The 15,321-nt window shown below is 48.7% G+C and overlaps 1 protein-coding gene across 1 annotated transcript; it reads left to right on the forward strand.

Annotated features, from left to right (window-relative positions):
- Positions 1-9,764: 9,764 nt before the first annotated feature.
- Positions 9,765-13,697, forward strand: IL24 (interleukin 24). The gene is made up of 5 exons (XM_052654117.1): positions 9,765-9,917; positions 11,010-11,072; positions 11,913-12,071; positions 12,650-12,721; positions 13,614-13,697. Exons 1-5 carry the CDS (start codon positions 9,765-9,767, stop codon positions 13,695-13,697), a joined length of 531 nt encoding a protein of 176 aa, XP_052510077.1.
- Positions 13,698-15,321: the final 1,624 nt, after the last annotated feature.

Consider the following 15,321-nt stretch of genomic DNA (forward strand, 5'->3'; position numbering starts at 1 on the left):
CTGAATACTTTTCCTATCAAGCATCTTACTCACTACATGCTTATTGTTTTCAGTAACCTACTCTTCTGTGCTGGGCAGCATGAGGAAGAGAACACATCAGTTCCTCTGTCCTCCCAAGGCCCTAGATTGAGGAAGCTGGGGGTGGGTAGACAGAGGGGGAGAGGGAGAGGAAGCAGGAGGGCAGGGGAACAAGGGATGGGGACAAGGGAAGGCAAAGGATGAGAGTCAGTGCCACAAAAGAAATTCAAATCCCTGTGGTGTTCAAGGGAGGCAAAAATTCCTTGCAGCTTTTAGAACAGCTTCAAGAAGGAGACCTTGAAAGAAAATTTTAATGCAAATCTCTCTCTCTCAAAGGGTAGGTGTTTGTTGAGTTCTTTTTACACCAATTATACAAAATCCTTTAAAGATGAAAATAAAACTCTACCCAGCCTGCAATTGTACTGCTTCAAAATAAATATGTTTAGCAGGATATGTGTGTGTGTGTGCATGCACACACATTTTATAATATGTATATGCACATATGTAAACACATGTATACATATATATGCAACTTGTCTTTGACAGTCCATGACGTATCACTGCATCTTTTTATGTCAAAGCAATAGATTGTTGGTTAGTGTTTGGCACATGATAAGGACATCCCAGATTCCATGAACAGTGGGGCAGAGGCAGAAAATGGAGGTGAGTAGCCCAGTTTGGCTGGACCATGGTGAGCAGAGGTGTGGGAAGAGATAAAGTTGGAAAGGTGAGTAGCCTGATGTCAGAGAATGGGCACTTCCATGCCAGGAATTTCAGTGATTTTCTATGGGCAATGGTGAAACTAGTGATTTATTTAAATTTTAAATAAGTTAAAAAAAAAAAAAAAACAACTTACACTTGAATTAGACTTGTATAACCTTGGAAAACATAGATAAGCTCTAGAAAAGGAAAATACCCATTATCTCACTACTCAAATGTAATCCTGTTAACATTTTGGTATTTATATTTCTAGATCATTTTCAACATGTACATATGCTCATTTTATTTTTTTTACAAAAATGGGACCATACTGCATATTTCATCTGTAACTTGGTTTTTAAGTCTAAACTGTTATAAAAGAGTTTTTTTTTTTTTTTTAACGGATGTAAAGACAAATTACATTTGGTGGTTGAATGGCATTCTATTACGTGGATTCACGCATAGAATAGCATCAGTTGAGGAGTATAAAAATCAATTTAGTTTATCCTCCCCCTTAAATGTAGTCCATTATCTGGTTTTGAAATTAAGAATTGAGTCAAGAACAAACTAAAATGTTGAAGGCTCTGTGCTAGATACTGATGGATACAGAAATGGAAAAAAAGAGCAACGGGCTGGGAGAAATCAAAGATAATTTTCAAGGTTAAGGAGTAGTATGATCAGAGTTGTGCATTTAGAAGGATCTTATGAAGCAGTGGGCATTCTGTTTAAAGAGGGATGAGACTGAGAGAGAGATGTAAGACAGATGAAATATGGACCATTTCCCCCTTTGGCAGGATGGGACAGGTGGCACAGAGAAAGCATATTTAAGGCAGCAGTTTGGAAGCTCGAGGATGGGACTGAGTTTCTTATTCACAGACCCAGGACTCTCTCCTGTGCTGGCCTAAGCACAGATTCTGTTTCCCTGGGATTCTATAAGCAGGTAAGTGGTTATAGTATCATTTCACGAGTTCTTACTCTCATACTAGGGGCACATGCAAAGCTGGCCCAGGTATTTAATCAGGCCATGGGACGCAAAGCAGTGTCTCATAGCCTGGTGATTGTCACCTGAACAAATTGGTGACCATTTGGCAAAGACTTTATGTATTGGGCTTCCCTTGTGGCTCAGCTGGTAAAGAATCCACCTGCAATGTGGGAGACCTGGGTTCAGTCCCTGGGTTGGGAAGATCCCCTGGAGAAGGGAATGGCTACCCACTCCAGTATTCTGGCCTGGAGAATTCCTTGGACTGTATAGTCCATGGGGTTGCAGAGTCAGACACGACTGAGTGACTCTGACTTTCACTTTATGTCTACACAGTCTGGGAGGCTACTGTGTCCTGTAAGCAGTTAGATTGGGGATCAGTCATATGAAATGCACTTATTCAACAAATGCTTACTGAGCACCCACCATGTGCCAGGCTCTGAGGGCCCTTCTGAGATGAAAGAAAGTCAGTGCTGGTGCCTAGGGAGTTCACAGCCTGGTGGACAAGACCACCAGGGCACAAGGAAGGATTACATAGGTGCCATCAAAGATGAGCACAGGAGAGGAGTGATTGCTGCTGTCTAGGACTCTAAAAAGTTCCTTGTAAGTCTAGAGAATGAATTTGAATAGGAGGAAGATAGGGGGGCTATTTCAGGAATATTGATGCTGATAAACTGCTGAGTATGAGAGATCTCATTTCAACCAAAGTCTTTTCCCTCTCTTCCTCCTTCTCCTCCTTTCTCTTTCTTTCTTTTTCTTTCCTTCTTTCCTTTCCCCTCCCCTCAGTCCCTCCCTCCTTACTTGCCTTCCTTCCTTACCCTACAAAATATATATCTGTTCGAAAAAGCAACTTTGGATATACGAGAGACACGGTGACACAGGGGAAATGGACCACAATTCTTAACCTGAATCTACTCAGGAGACTCTGTAACTATCATTTTCTCCCACCCTGTTTACTGCCATATGTTTATTTAAAACATTCATGTCCTTGAGACTCAAAGTTGGTGCTCTGCAGGCTGTGAGAAGGTACAGGAACCTGACTTCTGGGACGCAATTGCAGTTTTCAGAGTTGGATGTCTCTTATGGTTCTCTTTCTTGTGATTGGATAAAGCCTTTGCTTAGAAAACTGAGACCCAAGCCCTTCACCCAACTTCTCCCTTCCTGTCTATAGCTCTTGGGGGCTCAGTAGCACCTTAGGTTCCCTTACATATCCTGCAACTATATTTAAACTGCTCTTTCCCACAGATTTCCATTAATCATCAAGCAAAACAGCAATCAAGGATCCTTGTTCTTCCAGCAACTTCTAGAACCTTCTTCTCTTTGGTTCCCTATAGCAGTTATATGGCCATAGAATTAGTGGAGGTCACAGAGGTCTCCAGAAGATGTCCTCCTTTATTTTTGCTGGCAAATTCCTACTCAGGCTTCAAGCCTCAGATCAAATGTCACCTCCACAAGGAAGCTTCTCAACCCTTCCAGCAACATTCAAGATACATCTTATTAAGACCTCATCTTGATGTTTTCATTGGCTCCATCCTTCTGTTCCTGGTGTCAACACATTCCCATGACTTGGTGTTGCAATTTATCTGTTTGCAAGTGTATTCCCTCTATTGACTCATTAGAACTGAGAACAATAACTGAGTATTAATTATTTTTTAAAGCAGCTTTAATGAGATATAATTCACACACCACAAAGTTCACTGCTTAAAGTGTACACTTCAATGGGTTTTAGTATACTCAGAGTGCATCACTATAATCTAATTTTAGAATATTTTCTTTACTCCCCATAGAAACTTTGTATTCATCTTCAGTCACTGCCAATTCCTTCCATCCACCAAATTCCCAACTCTAAGCCCTAGGCAGCCAGTACTCTATTTTCTGTCTCTATAACGTGTCTTTTCTGGACACTTGTGTAACTGTTATTATAGTCATTCATTTTTGTATAGCCTTTTCTGACGCTCAGTAGGTGCTTAGGAGGAGCTTATTCAGTAAGTGTGTGAATACATGCAAGACTGAGAAGCTGATGAAAGGTGGAACAGACGAAAGAATACTGACTGAGAGCCAGGAGACCTGTACTCTGGTTATGATTCGGTCATTTATTTCTGCGATGTAGGGAAAATTATTTGATCTTTCTGAATCTCAGTTTTCTAATCTGCAAAGGACAGTTAACAACATCTGTCCTTCTTCTAACATTTTTGTTATAGTGAGTAGCAAATGAGAGATGTCACTTAGTATTTTGTACATCTGAGCATGCTGTAGAGCTGTAAGACTGATCTGTGTCTGTTCTCACTCCTATGCTTCGAAATGCCTGTAATAATAAATTATTAATTATATCAGTGATAGAGGACAAGATAGAATGGCAAACTGCCAGTCTAGGGGGGCCAGCCGGTGGCCACCGACCTCTCATCTCCACTCCTAGAATGACAGCAGATGAAGCAGGGAGAAGAACTGACAAAAGCCCAGAAATCTCGCATCTGTCAGTGCACGTGTTCCCAGCCAAACAGCGAGATACCGATCTATCTTAGAGTGAAGATTAAATCAGTTCACTGGAAGAAAAATGGTGACGTAATTTTCCTTTATCTCTGGTGCTCAGGAAACCCTACTTCATATTCTCGTCACTTCTTTCCTGCAGGGCATTTCTGTCAGTCACAAAGGGGGAATATTCAGGTTTAGAGTGAGATCTTTACTGCCTCACCCGGGGAGTGGAGAAGGGACCCTTCTCCACCTGGTTCAGCTCTTTCCTCTCTCTATAGTAAAGTAAATAAAGTAAATATCGCTCAGTCGTGTCCGACTCTTTGCGACCCCATGGACTATAGCCTACCAGGTTCCTCTGTCCATGGGATTTTCCAGGCGAGAATACTGGAGTGGGGTGCCATTTCCCGATCGAACCCAGGTCTCCCGCTTTGTAGGCAGACGCGCTTTACCGTCTGAGCGGGAATCTGTAGGGGATGTGGGGTGGGAGTAGAGTTAAGTGGAAAATTCCGACTGCAGACATGCTATGACATACACGACAAGCATACATGCGTGTGTGACGGGAGTGGCCTGAGGATCACAGAATAAACACCTTCAGTCTAATAAAGGGTATCTAGTGGGGAGATGGCCTTGTAAATCAAAGTTTATCCACAGAGGACCTTTTCTCCCACCCAGTATTATCATGAAGGAAATTTTCCAAGTTTCCAGAGAGTAAGGAGATGAGAGATATTAGGAGAGCTTCTGGTCTTCGCCTCGCCTAGCATGGGATAAAAACACACGGCTCTGCCCTAAGAGACCAGCCCCACTTTCTCCAGTTTCTCCAAGGCTGAGACTTGGAGCTTCCCTGGGAGTGGGGGGAGGCGGGGTGGTGGTGAGCCAGTGCGCCAGGCCTCGCCCTCTGCCCTCGGGCCATCTGCCGAGTTGCCGCCTTATTTTCCTTCCCCTCTCCTGACCGTCTCAACAGTCCAGTGCTTCTCTCACCACAGCCCTTCTCCCCCAAAGGGTACGCTTCTGACCCTTCTCTAGGTCTATGTCAGCTCTTTCCCCTGCAGACACTGCTCTCCCTTAGTCCAGGATTTCTGGGCCTCAGCACTGTGGGCATTTAGGGGGGCTGTAACCTGGTTGTTTGTGGGGAGGGGCTGTCCCATACACTGTAGGATGTTTGGCAGCATCCCTTGGCCCATGCCACTACCCGTCAGTGGCATCCCACTTCCCACCCCCCATTCCCTGTTATGACAACCTACAATGTCTCGAGACATTGTGAACTATCCCCCTGGGTCAAAATTGCCCCGTGGAGAACAGCTGCTCTAATTCCTTCTGCTTCACTTGTAGCTCCTGTTTGTTAAGCATTTACCTTGTGGAAGATACCAGATACTTCTGTGTTTTATGTAAACACTTCTCAAATTTTAACGTACTTAAGAATCATCTTGGGAGTTTTTAAAGTGCACTTTGTGGTTCAGTAGTTTTGGGGGAAGGGTCCGAGATCTTGCATTTCTAAGGAACTCCTAGATATTGCTGTTCTGCTGGAGCACAGACCACACTTTGGGCAGCAAGGCTTTGTGTCACTGTTATTGGGGCCTGTGGGGATTCGGTTTTACAGGTGAGGAAGCTGAAACTCAGAGGGCTCCTGGGCTCATCATGTTTTGGACCCAGCTCTGCCTGCAGACATGGTGTGAACTCATAACCAGCGATCTCAGTTGACCTGGGGCCCAGGTCCTTGAGTTCTCTCCATGCCCTCCTTTCCCAGGGAGTCATGCCCTCCCGGGGATAAGCTCAGCCAAGCCAGAGACTCAGGCACGTGTTTGCCTGGAATCCCTGTGTTACGTTACTCCTTCCTTAGACAGAAAGAGCTGCTCATGACCCCAGGTGGCTATTCGGGAGCCTGCCTCACTGTCTCCATGACCTCATGCCTCTGTCCTGGCTTGCCCTGCTAACACCTCATCCCTCCTGCTCTCCTGTGTATCCGTAGACAGTTGTCTAGGATTGCAGATGCCTTGGGGCTCACTTTTCCTCTCAGCTTCCAGCTTTAGCTGTCTAGACTCTCCAGTCCTGTTTGCCCTCCCCCTCATCTATTGTCCCAATATTCTTAGTTTGTCTTCTCTGTCTCATCAAAGCCTCTTGGCATCTTCTTCTCATGGTAGTTAGAGATTACTAGTAGTGACCTAGATCCTGAAAGGAAAAGGGGGTTGTGATGTGGGCCCCTGCCTAGGCCTAGAGGACAAGACTCCAGCCTTCTGGGAGCAAAGGCCTCAAGCATGGTCCTTAATACAGCAGTGGCAGCTGGCCAGCCTGCTGGCTGGGGATTGCAGCACGTATTTGACTTACTAAAGAAAACAAAACAGCACTGTGCCTGTGATAGAGAGATGAGAGGTTAAGGGTCCGCCAACTGGAGAGACTGGAAAGGGCTGCTCAGTGGTAAAGAATCCACCTGCCAAGCAGAAGACATGGGTTCGATCCCTGGGTGGGGAAGATCCCTTGGAGAAGGAAATGGCTACCCACTCCAGTATTCTTGCCTGGAGAATCCCATGGACAAAGGAGCCTGGAGGGCTGCAGTCCATGGGGCTGCAAAGAGTTGGACACAATTTAGTGATTAAACAGCAGCAGCAGCAGCAGCAGCAGCTCCTCCTAGTGTCCCCTGTTCTTTTTTCTCCAAGGAGAACTAGAGAAAGTCATCCTGCCCCTCACATCACATTTCTATTCCTATGACTTTGCCTGGATCCAGGTTTAAAGAAACTCTTAGAATGTTCATACAAGAAGGTAATTCAGAACAGGACTCAGCAAGCCCTGTCTGCAAAGGGTCAGATATTAGTAGTAAATATTTGTGACTTTGTGGGGCATATGGCCTCAGTCACAGCTACTTATCCCCGTAACACAGAAGCAGCAAACCACATGTGAACAAATGGGTGTGACTGCGTCCCAGTAAAGATTTATTTATGGACATTAAAATTTTAATTCACTCACATTCATGTGTCCCAAAATGCTGTTCTTTTAATTTTTTTCAATCATTAAAAAATAAAAGAACTATCTTCAGTCACCAGGCTGAGCCATTCTCAGCTTATTCTCTGCCAGTAGTTGGCCAGTTCCTCATTCAGAGTCCAGTGTTTCCCAGAGTCATGGTCTAATACTTGTGGGAAAGACTGGGTTAAGGAGTGTTAAGCCCACACCAGGCTTCCGGCTCCTACAGGGCACTATAGGTTTCCAAGAGGGATCAAGCATGTGCCAGCCTTCTCTAATTTACTGACAGTGAAATCCTTAGTGCACAGAGAGTCTTGCAGATAAGCATCCCTCAGGACCAGATTCTGGGGAACATGCATTGGAAACACTGCTCCAGTCTGCCCCTCACCTACACCCTACACCTGAAGGCTGAGCGTCCTGCTAGGAGCACACACGGCCAGGTCTCTTGATGGCACTGATGCTTTCGTGGTGATGGGATAGAGCTTTTGTTTGCCTGCTTGCTTGTTTTTACTTTATGGATGTAGAAACTGAGGTTCGAGGTAGCTAGATGACCTGCCCCCGTCATGTTGCCAATGGCAGAGCTGGAACTCAGACCCAGCGCTCACTGCACCCAGGGGCTGCTTCCCCCATGGCCCCACCATCTAGAGTGAAGGTTGACTAGCAGTGACGTCATTCTCTGGGAAAGCATGACCAGTTTCCCTTTCTCCACCTCCCTCTGCCTCCCCTGCCCCTCCCCCACGGCCCCCGTGTATATGAAGCTCCACAAAGCCTGGCTTGCCTGCACACCTTTACTTTGGAAACAACTTCCGCAGCTGGAACAAGAGCCTTCCATCCACTGTTACACCCCTGGTTGGTGCATGGTGTGTGTGTGTGGACGCCTGCCCAACCTTCTTCCTCTACGACAGGAACCAGCCACCACCAACCAGCAAGCCCTCAAGCATCACTTCCAGGGCCCGAGGTGAGTGATGGGAGATTCCCGAGTACTTGGCTTTGAAGCTTTAGACCGACTGCTGGCCGATTGAGCATAGGGGCTGGGGGGACATAGAGGCCAACTTTGTCAGCGTTTATGTAAAGGGTGAGATACATGAGGAGGAGCTGCTCTCTTGGGTTTAACATCAGAAGAGTTTAGGCTGGAGGAGAGGAAGGCTAGGAGGATTATGAAGCCCACAGGTGAATTTGCAAGAGACTGAAGAGCCTGTGGCTTTGGAAAGAAGGGACCAGGAAGACTCTGAGGGAGAGGCTGGAGCTCAGAGCTGCATGACAGGACAACGTGTGCTGGCCCCAGGCCCGCTCCTCTGGCTCGCAAGTTGGCAGGCACTGGGGAGACAGACCTTCTCGGGGCTTCCCGCCCAGCTGAGGGGTGGAAGACTGAGCGTCCTCAGGTGTGAGATCAAGGCCTGGAGTAAGAAAGGGAGGGACCGAGCTCTGAGGAAAGAAGAAAGGAAGAGAAGCAAAGGGCCAAGGAGTCATGGAGAAGCAATCTCTGCATACAGTTATGACAGACAGACAAGGGGGTTCCCTGCCTCTAGCTTGCGGCTCTTCACACAGTCATGCAGTGGGAGGCTTTAGAGGTGATTCATGTGGAAACCTGATTCCTCCTCTTGCTCAGTCACCTGAAAAGTTACTTCCTAGTGTCAAGAGTGAGTCGGTCAGCTGAGGTGGCAGAGTGAGTGCGCCTACCAGCTCACCCATCCCTGTGGGCCAGGATTAAACCCGCAGCTCCTCTGGCCGGTGATGAGAGCCAGAGGTGGCCTTCTGCGGGGGGAGGGAAGAAAGACCTTCCCACATGTGTCCGGTGACTTGAGGGCAGAACTCAGACAGGCGAACGTGTTCTGCCGAGTTTGGGATCCTTGTACGTACGTGTTCTTTGGCACATTATAGCTCCCCGTTTCTTCACTTTTCTTGGTCAAATTCTGACTGGTGGGATGTTGGCTAGAGAGGACTGTAACGGAGCAGAGAAGGTGGGGCAGGGCGTGAGTGTGTGTGTGTGTGTGTGTGTGTGTGTGTGTGTGTGTGACGCAGAGGGGCGTGGTGAGGAAGGAGGTAGCAGGGATAGCCAGACCAGTGGGTGTAAGACTGAGGGGCACAAAGGCCCTTGGGGCTGAAAGACCGTTGCCCCACCCAGGGAACCCCTGCAAGGCCACACGTTTGAACTGTTCTAACACCATGAGTGCACCCTGGTTTCAGGTTTCTGTGTGTCCCTGAGGCTGGCTGCGGCAGAGCCAAGGAGCCTCACTCCAGGGGACCACGCCTGGGGCCGAGGGCCTCGCTCACAGGGGCGCCTCCTTACCTCAGCAGGATGCTCCCTCACAGGGGTGTTCCCTTCCCCCAGCAGGATGCTCCATCACAGGGGTGCCCCCTTCCCCCAGCAGGATGCTCCGTCACAGGGGTGCCCCCTTCCCCAGCAGGATGCTCCATCATAGGGGTGCTCCCTTCCCCCAGCAGGATGCTCCGTCACAGGCGTGCCCCCTTCCCCCAGCAGGATGCTCCGTCACAGTCACAGGGGTGCTCCCTTCCCCTAGCAGGATGCTCCCTCACAGGTGTGCCCCCTTCCCCCAGCAGGATGCTCCCTCACAGGGGCACTCCCCTTCCCCCAGCAGGATCCTCCTGGACCTTCTTGCTGCAGATGGGCTCTTCCACGTACATGGCTGCTCTTCCCCGCCTGAGTCTGATGCTGCTTCTCTGGAGCCCGGGGCCGTGGGTCCGGGGCCAAGAGTTCCAGTTTGGGCCCTGCCAGGTAGACGGCATAGTTCTCCAGAAACTGTGGCAGGCCTTCTGGGCCATGAAGGACATCGTGGTGAGTGAAGTGTTGTTCTGGACCCAGCCGTGGAGGGAGGTGATTCTGGGCAGAGGAAAATATTTGACGCTTATGGAGCCCTTTGCAGCTTGCTAATCTTGTTCCTACCTAGGAGCTTAGTGAAGTCAGAGATATCGTGGGTCCACATTTCCTTCTGCACTTGAGAAAACTGAGGCTCAGAAAGATGTGGCCAGTCCACAGGAAAAGAAACACAGCCCACGAGGAATAAAGAAGGAAGCCTGATTCATTTGGGCTTCATCTCCATCCCAGGGTTACATAAGCCTTCACCCATGGGAAGTCATGGGGAATCCTTTGAGACCCACCAGAGTTTTCACCTACTGCTTTGCCAGCTCCTCCTAGTTTGTTCCCACCTGCTGAGGCCTTGATTCAAGATTGAAAGAATGTTTAATTCTGAGTTGGGAAAGAACGGTTAATGCATCCTGTGACACGTACTCCTTAAAGGACCATCCAGATGCAAGCAGAATGAAGGAGCTTGACAAGGCCGTCTGGGGAGAGAGGAGAGTGCTGGACTGGGACAGGACACCTCTGTGTGATCTTGACCTTGAAAGCAATCCATACAGCAGCCTCCCCTGACTCCTACCCTATCAGTTTCCTTATTTGCACAATGAGGAGGTAGGACAAAGGAGATTTAAAGCTCCTTCTCTCAAGGATTCTTTGGCTGGAAACCCAAGAAGTGGTGGGCTGCAGGGGAAGCCTCGAGGTACAGCCTCCCCGACTCTCCATGGAAGATGGAGGTAACATTTTGCTCCTAGTGGTTCTTAAACAAAATGGGCATATTTCTTCATGCTTCAAGTGACCAAAGGAATCAAACAAGTCCTTCATCAAAGCTCTTAAGAACATCTAGGATTCCATCTGCCCCTGGGAGGCCAGGATTCGTGATTTTCTGGAGCTGGAACCTTGTACCTCCCCCCCAGGGGCCAGCTCAGCATGGCCCTCCCTGGGTCCCCCTGTGGCCTCTGAGGTTGCACAGATTAGATAGACTGAAGGGTCTGGGCAAGCAGCATGTATTTGCAAGGTTGGCTTTTATGCTGACCTCCAACCTGGAGACATCTGTCCTTTCTGTTCCCCAAGCAAGCGCAGGATAACATCACGAGTGTCCGGCTGCTGCGGAAAGAGGTTCTGCAGAACGTCTCGGTAATCAGAGGCGGGGGAAGGGTGCTGTCTCCTCTGGGTGGCTGGTCTCCTGCGGGTGAGGCTGTGGGGTGCTCCAGGGGAGGCTTATAGAAGACTTCACTTCTGTCCCGGGCTGAGCCTGCACAAGTCAGGGCTGAGTGGTGAGCCGGAGGAGGAACATCCAGGGTATGCGAATACAGTCCCTGAGGAGAGGGCAGGGACTGAGGCTTGTAAACATCTGTTTCCATTTAGCCAGTCTCCATCAATCTGGATTTCTCTTCTGCTCTCATTGGCCCAGAGCCATCTGCTTGGGCCTCTTCCATGCCCCCACTTTCTTCTCACCCATCTACGCAGTGAGCACAAACCACCAAGCTCTGACCCCTGAGGGACGCCGAGCTCCCCTCTGTGGCGCCTCGGGGGCCCAGGGTGCAATTCCAACATTCACAGACACTAGTTGTCTCTCTCTTCATTTCTCCTTCTAAACCTTTTCCCTGCCAAAGCTCAGCTAACCAAGAGGTGGTGCTTTTCAAGGCCCATCACTGCCCAGAGCTATTAGAGAGGCCATGGGCTGGAGAAGAAAGAAATCTAACCACATGGGAGGTGGGAGTCTTGGGCGCCAGGCCTGGGCCTGCCACTGACTGGCTGTGGGACCCCAGATGAGCCCTTCATTTCTAGGCCTCTGGGTCCTCTGGTCAAACAAAGATGTCCGAAGGCCCTTTAAAACCCAGCGCTTCAGAGCCCCATCTCCTGGAGGAGCCCTGCCTCCACTGTGCTTATCCTGCCTTGTGCGCCACATAGGTGGTTCATTGGGGTCAGAGTGGGCAGAGGCCTGGGCTTGGCAGTGACCCTGCCACCCACCAGGAGACTGAGAGCTGCCACCTCCTCCACGCCCTGCTGAGGTTCTACGTGAACACCGTCTTCAAAAACTACCATGACAAGGCTGTTGAATTCGGGATCCTGAAGTCATTCTCTACTCTGGCCAACAACTTCTTTGTCATCGTGTCAAAACTGCATGCCAGTGTGAGTAGAACAAAGCTGGGACGGAGGTCCACAGGAGATGCTGTGTTTTCAGAAGACTCGTCTTCCCTTATCTGGCCCTGGCTTTCATTCCGTGATGCGGAGCGGCAGGTGTCATGGAACAAGGCACAGGCTCTGGACACGGGCAGTGCTGGGTTAAGGCCAGGTCTGTGTCTAACAGACTGGGTGTCCATTTGCAAAGTGGTCAATCTCTCTCTCTTTTTTTTTTTCAAATAATCAATCATATTTATTTGAAATGCCTTTGAGAGAGAAATTGGGAGACCAAAACAAAACAAAACAAAACAAAAACAAAACCCCCAAAGTGGTCAATCGCTTTGGGCTTTGGTTTTCTTATCTATAAAGTGCTGATAATCACCCCTATCTGGCAAGACTACTGTGAGTATGAAATGAGGCAGTCTCTGCTGCACGGTGGGAGGTCAGCATTGGCTCCCTTGGGATGTGAGATTTGGAGCTGCCCTCTTAGGCCTTAGGAGTCCCTCTGGCATTACTAGGAAAGAGTGGGAGAAAGCACCTCTGCTCTTACCTGACACTTGGCACAATTTTCCTTTTCTGTTATCCAGCATGAAAAGATGTTTTCTACCCGTGAGAGTGCACGCAGGCGATTTTTGCTGTTCTACCGAGCATTTAAACAGGTAATCAAGGCCGGGAACTGAGAGTTGCCCGTCTGAACTGTCGCACGAGGGTGCCTTGGGGACCTGATGGAGAATTCAATGTAGGGGACTCCATCCAGCTTGCCCCTAAACCACCTGACTTAGCAGGAGCACAGCCATACTAGAGCTGCACTAGTTACCATATACTTTGCGTAAACACTGCAAATGACATGGCCAATTTTTCTGCCAGTTTTCAAGTTAAAACGCTATTCTATTTCCCTACAAGATGATTTCACTACCAAGGACATTCCAAAATGAGAGCTTTATGGGTACCTGAGGTGGGCAATTGGTGAGTCAAAAGTGAGGGAGAAAGAAGGGAGAATCCCCAACCCAACACACATCTGCAGTATTTTCCAAGATGGTCAAAGGGTCGAGTTTGTGCAAAAGGATTATGGGAATTATGTTGTCTTTTCCTAAATTAAGAAAACAAAGAAAATGTCAGTTTCATCCCCAGCTCCCTCCCCAAGACAATCCAATTTTGATCATTTTTTGAGGAACAGATATACCAGTTTATAAACAACTGGTGAAGAGCAATAACATACTAGGGAAAGGGACCACCCAGGTCTCAGTTTCCTCATCTGCACAGTGGTCTCAGGTGGATGGAATCCACCCTGCACAGGGATTCTGATGCTTATTGTCAGGGACTCACGATGCTTTTCCCTTGCCCCTTATCTGTGGCCACTCACCAACCCATCTGTCCTTGCCTCCCAAGCAGACAACACACATAGAGAAGAAGTGATGGGTGGGGACTTTGTCAGAGGCCATCCTAAAGGGGTCACAGCCCATGATCTACAGTCGTACCAGGTTCAGGGGTCAGAAGGAAACCCGTTCCCGTGGCTAACATGGCAGGGCTTCAACTTTCCTTTCCCTTTAGTTGGACAGAGAAGCAGCTGTGACCAAAGCCTTTGGAGAAATGGACATTCTCTTGAGCTGGATGGAGAAATTCAACCAGCTCTGACGGCCTAGACCAGGATACCCTCCTTCTTCTCTGCATCATATCAGACGAGGGTCCCTTCCTGTGATGTCCTCTGGGCACTTCACACCCTTGACCATGGGTCCTGTTCTTGGCCCAAGCTTACGACTTCATTCTCTAAGTGACCGCAACAACAGTCATGGAAGGTTCCCTTGGATGCTGTGAATAATCTACAAAGCAGATTCCTATATTTATTACAACTCTATTTAATTCCCATCAGTGTTTTAACTGATGCCATATTTATTTGTCAGACCGAAACCTCTATGAGAGCACCAAGGACAGTGCCCCCGTTTCTCTGTTTTCCCCCACAATCCTCGCGACTGTGTGGGGTTAGTGGATGGGAATGTTCAGGAAATGCTTAATAAATTGGATTTTTTAAAACCTGTCTTTGAATTGCTGAGGAACAATGAGGGATGCTGGGATATGGAGTTGAGTCTAAGGGCATGGAAATCACATGGTCATGACATCTGCAGGAACAGAGCGCTGGGTGAGGTGAGAGCGCTGGTTGGACTTGTAAATGAGGAAAGACAGAGCAGAGACGGTGCCCAGCACAAAACAGATGCCCCCTTAGCGCTGCCTCTCGGTCCGCCCTTCCCGCCCGCTGCTGCCAGCCCCACCCCTCGGGTGCGCTTTCGGATCCTGCTCATCTGCCTTTGTCGCCCACCTGGGGGGCCGGAGTCAAGCTGACATTGCAGCTGCTGTCCTCATGCCTGGACGCACAGTCCCACCTGTGAGGGCACTCCCTGCTCAAAAGGCAGGCACCTCGGTAGCCTCTGCTTTCTAGCACTGGGCCAGTGCGCTGTGAGGCTGAGTTGTGTGTCTGGGAAAGGCCTTCTTCTTAAAAGCAAGACTGGGCATTCTCTCATCTCCAGCTCTTGCTGAACTTTGTAGTTGATTTCAACCCAAAGATACAATGTCTGCCTAACTCTGCCCTCCTACAGAACACTTAGGAGGTCGAATACATGTAGGATGTGGGCTGTCTCTTCTTCCATGATGTCAGTGCTCTTGCAGAACAATGGGCCCGCCAGGAATCCCAGATCACTGTCTTTCCCACCTGGCCATAAGCCACTCGGACTGGAACAGAGTGTATTTCTGAAAGCAGACAGTTGTAATGGCTTTGGATAGGTCAAATAGACCACGGCTAAGATAGTACTAGGCTATAGAAGAAGGATAAATAGATAACAAAAGCTATTCTATTTCTCAAAGAGAGGAAATGCTGGAGTTGGGGTACTTACGTGGATCAAGGGAGGAAGACCTAAAGAGGTTATCCACGTGTGTCACTAACAAGGATGGTTCTGAAAATTTACAACCCTTCATCACATCCAAATAAACTGCCATCACCATAGGACTCCAGACAAACAGAAGATCACTAGTAAGTGCTAGCCCTAAAACTGGGGCAAAGAGGTTGCCAGGGGTATTTCATACCAGGGTCCCTTCCTAGCTCAGGGCTGAAGCGTGTCTTCACAGGGCAGTCCAGGTACCTTCTGCCGGTGGGGAACTCAAGCTTTCAAAGCAACAGCTATGCCTCCACTCCAGCCCAAGGCCATGTGGTCTAGAGCCAGGGGAGTAAGGACCCTGTAATCAAAAAGACTCTGCAAGACCACAGCCT

This window comes from Budorcas taxicolor, chromosome 16 (genome assembly GCF_023091745.1).
Source record: "Budorcas taxicolor isolate Tak-1 chromosome 16, Takin1.1, whole genome shotgun sequence".
Lineage (NCBI taxonomy): Eukaryota > Metazoa > Chordata > Mammalia > Artiodactyla > Bovidae > Budorcas > Budorcas taxicolor.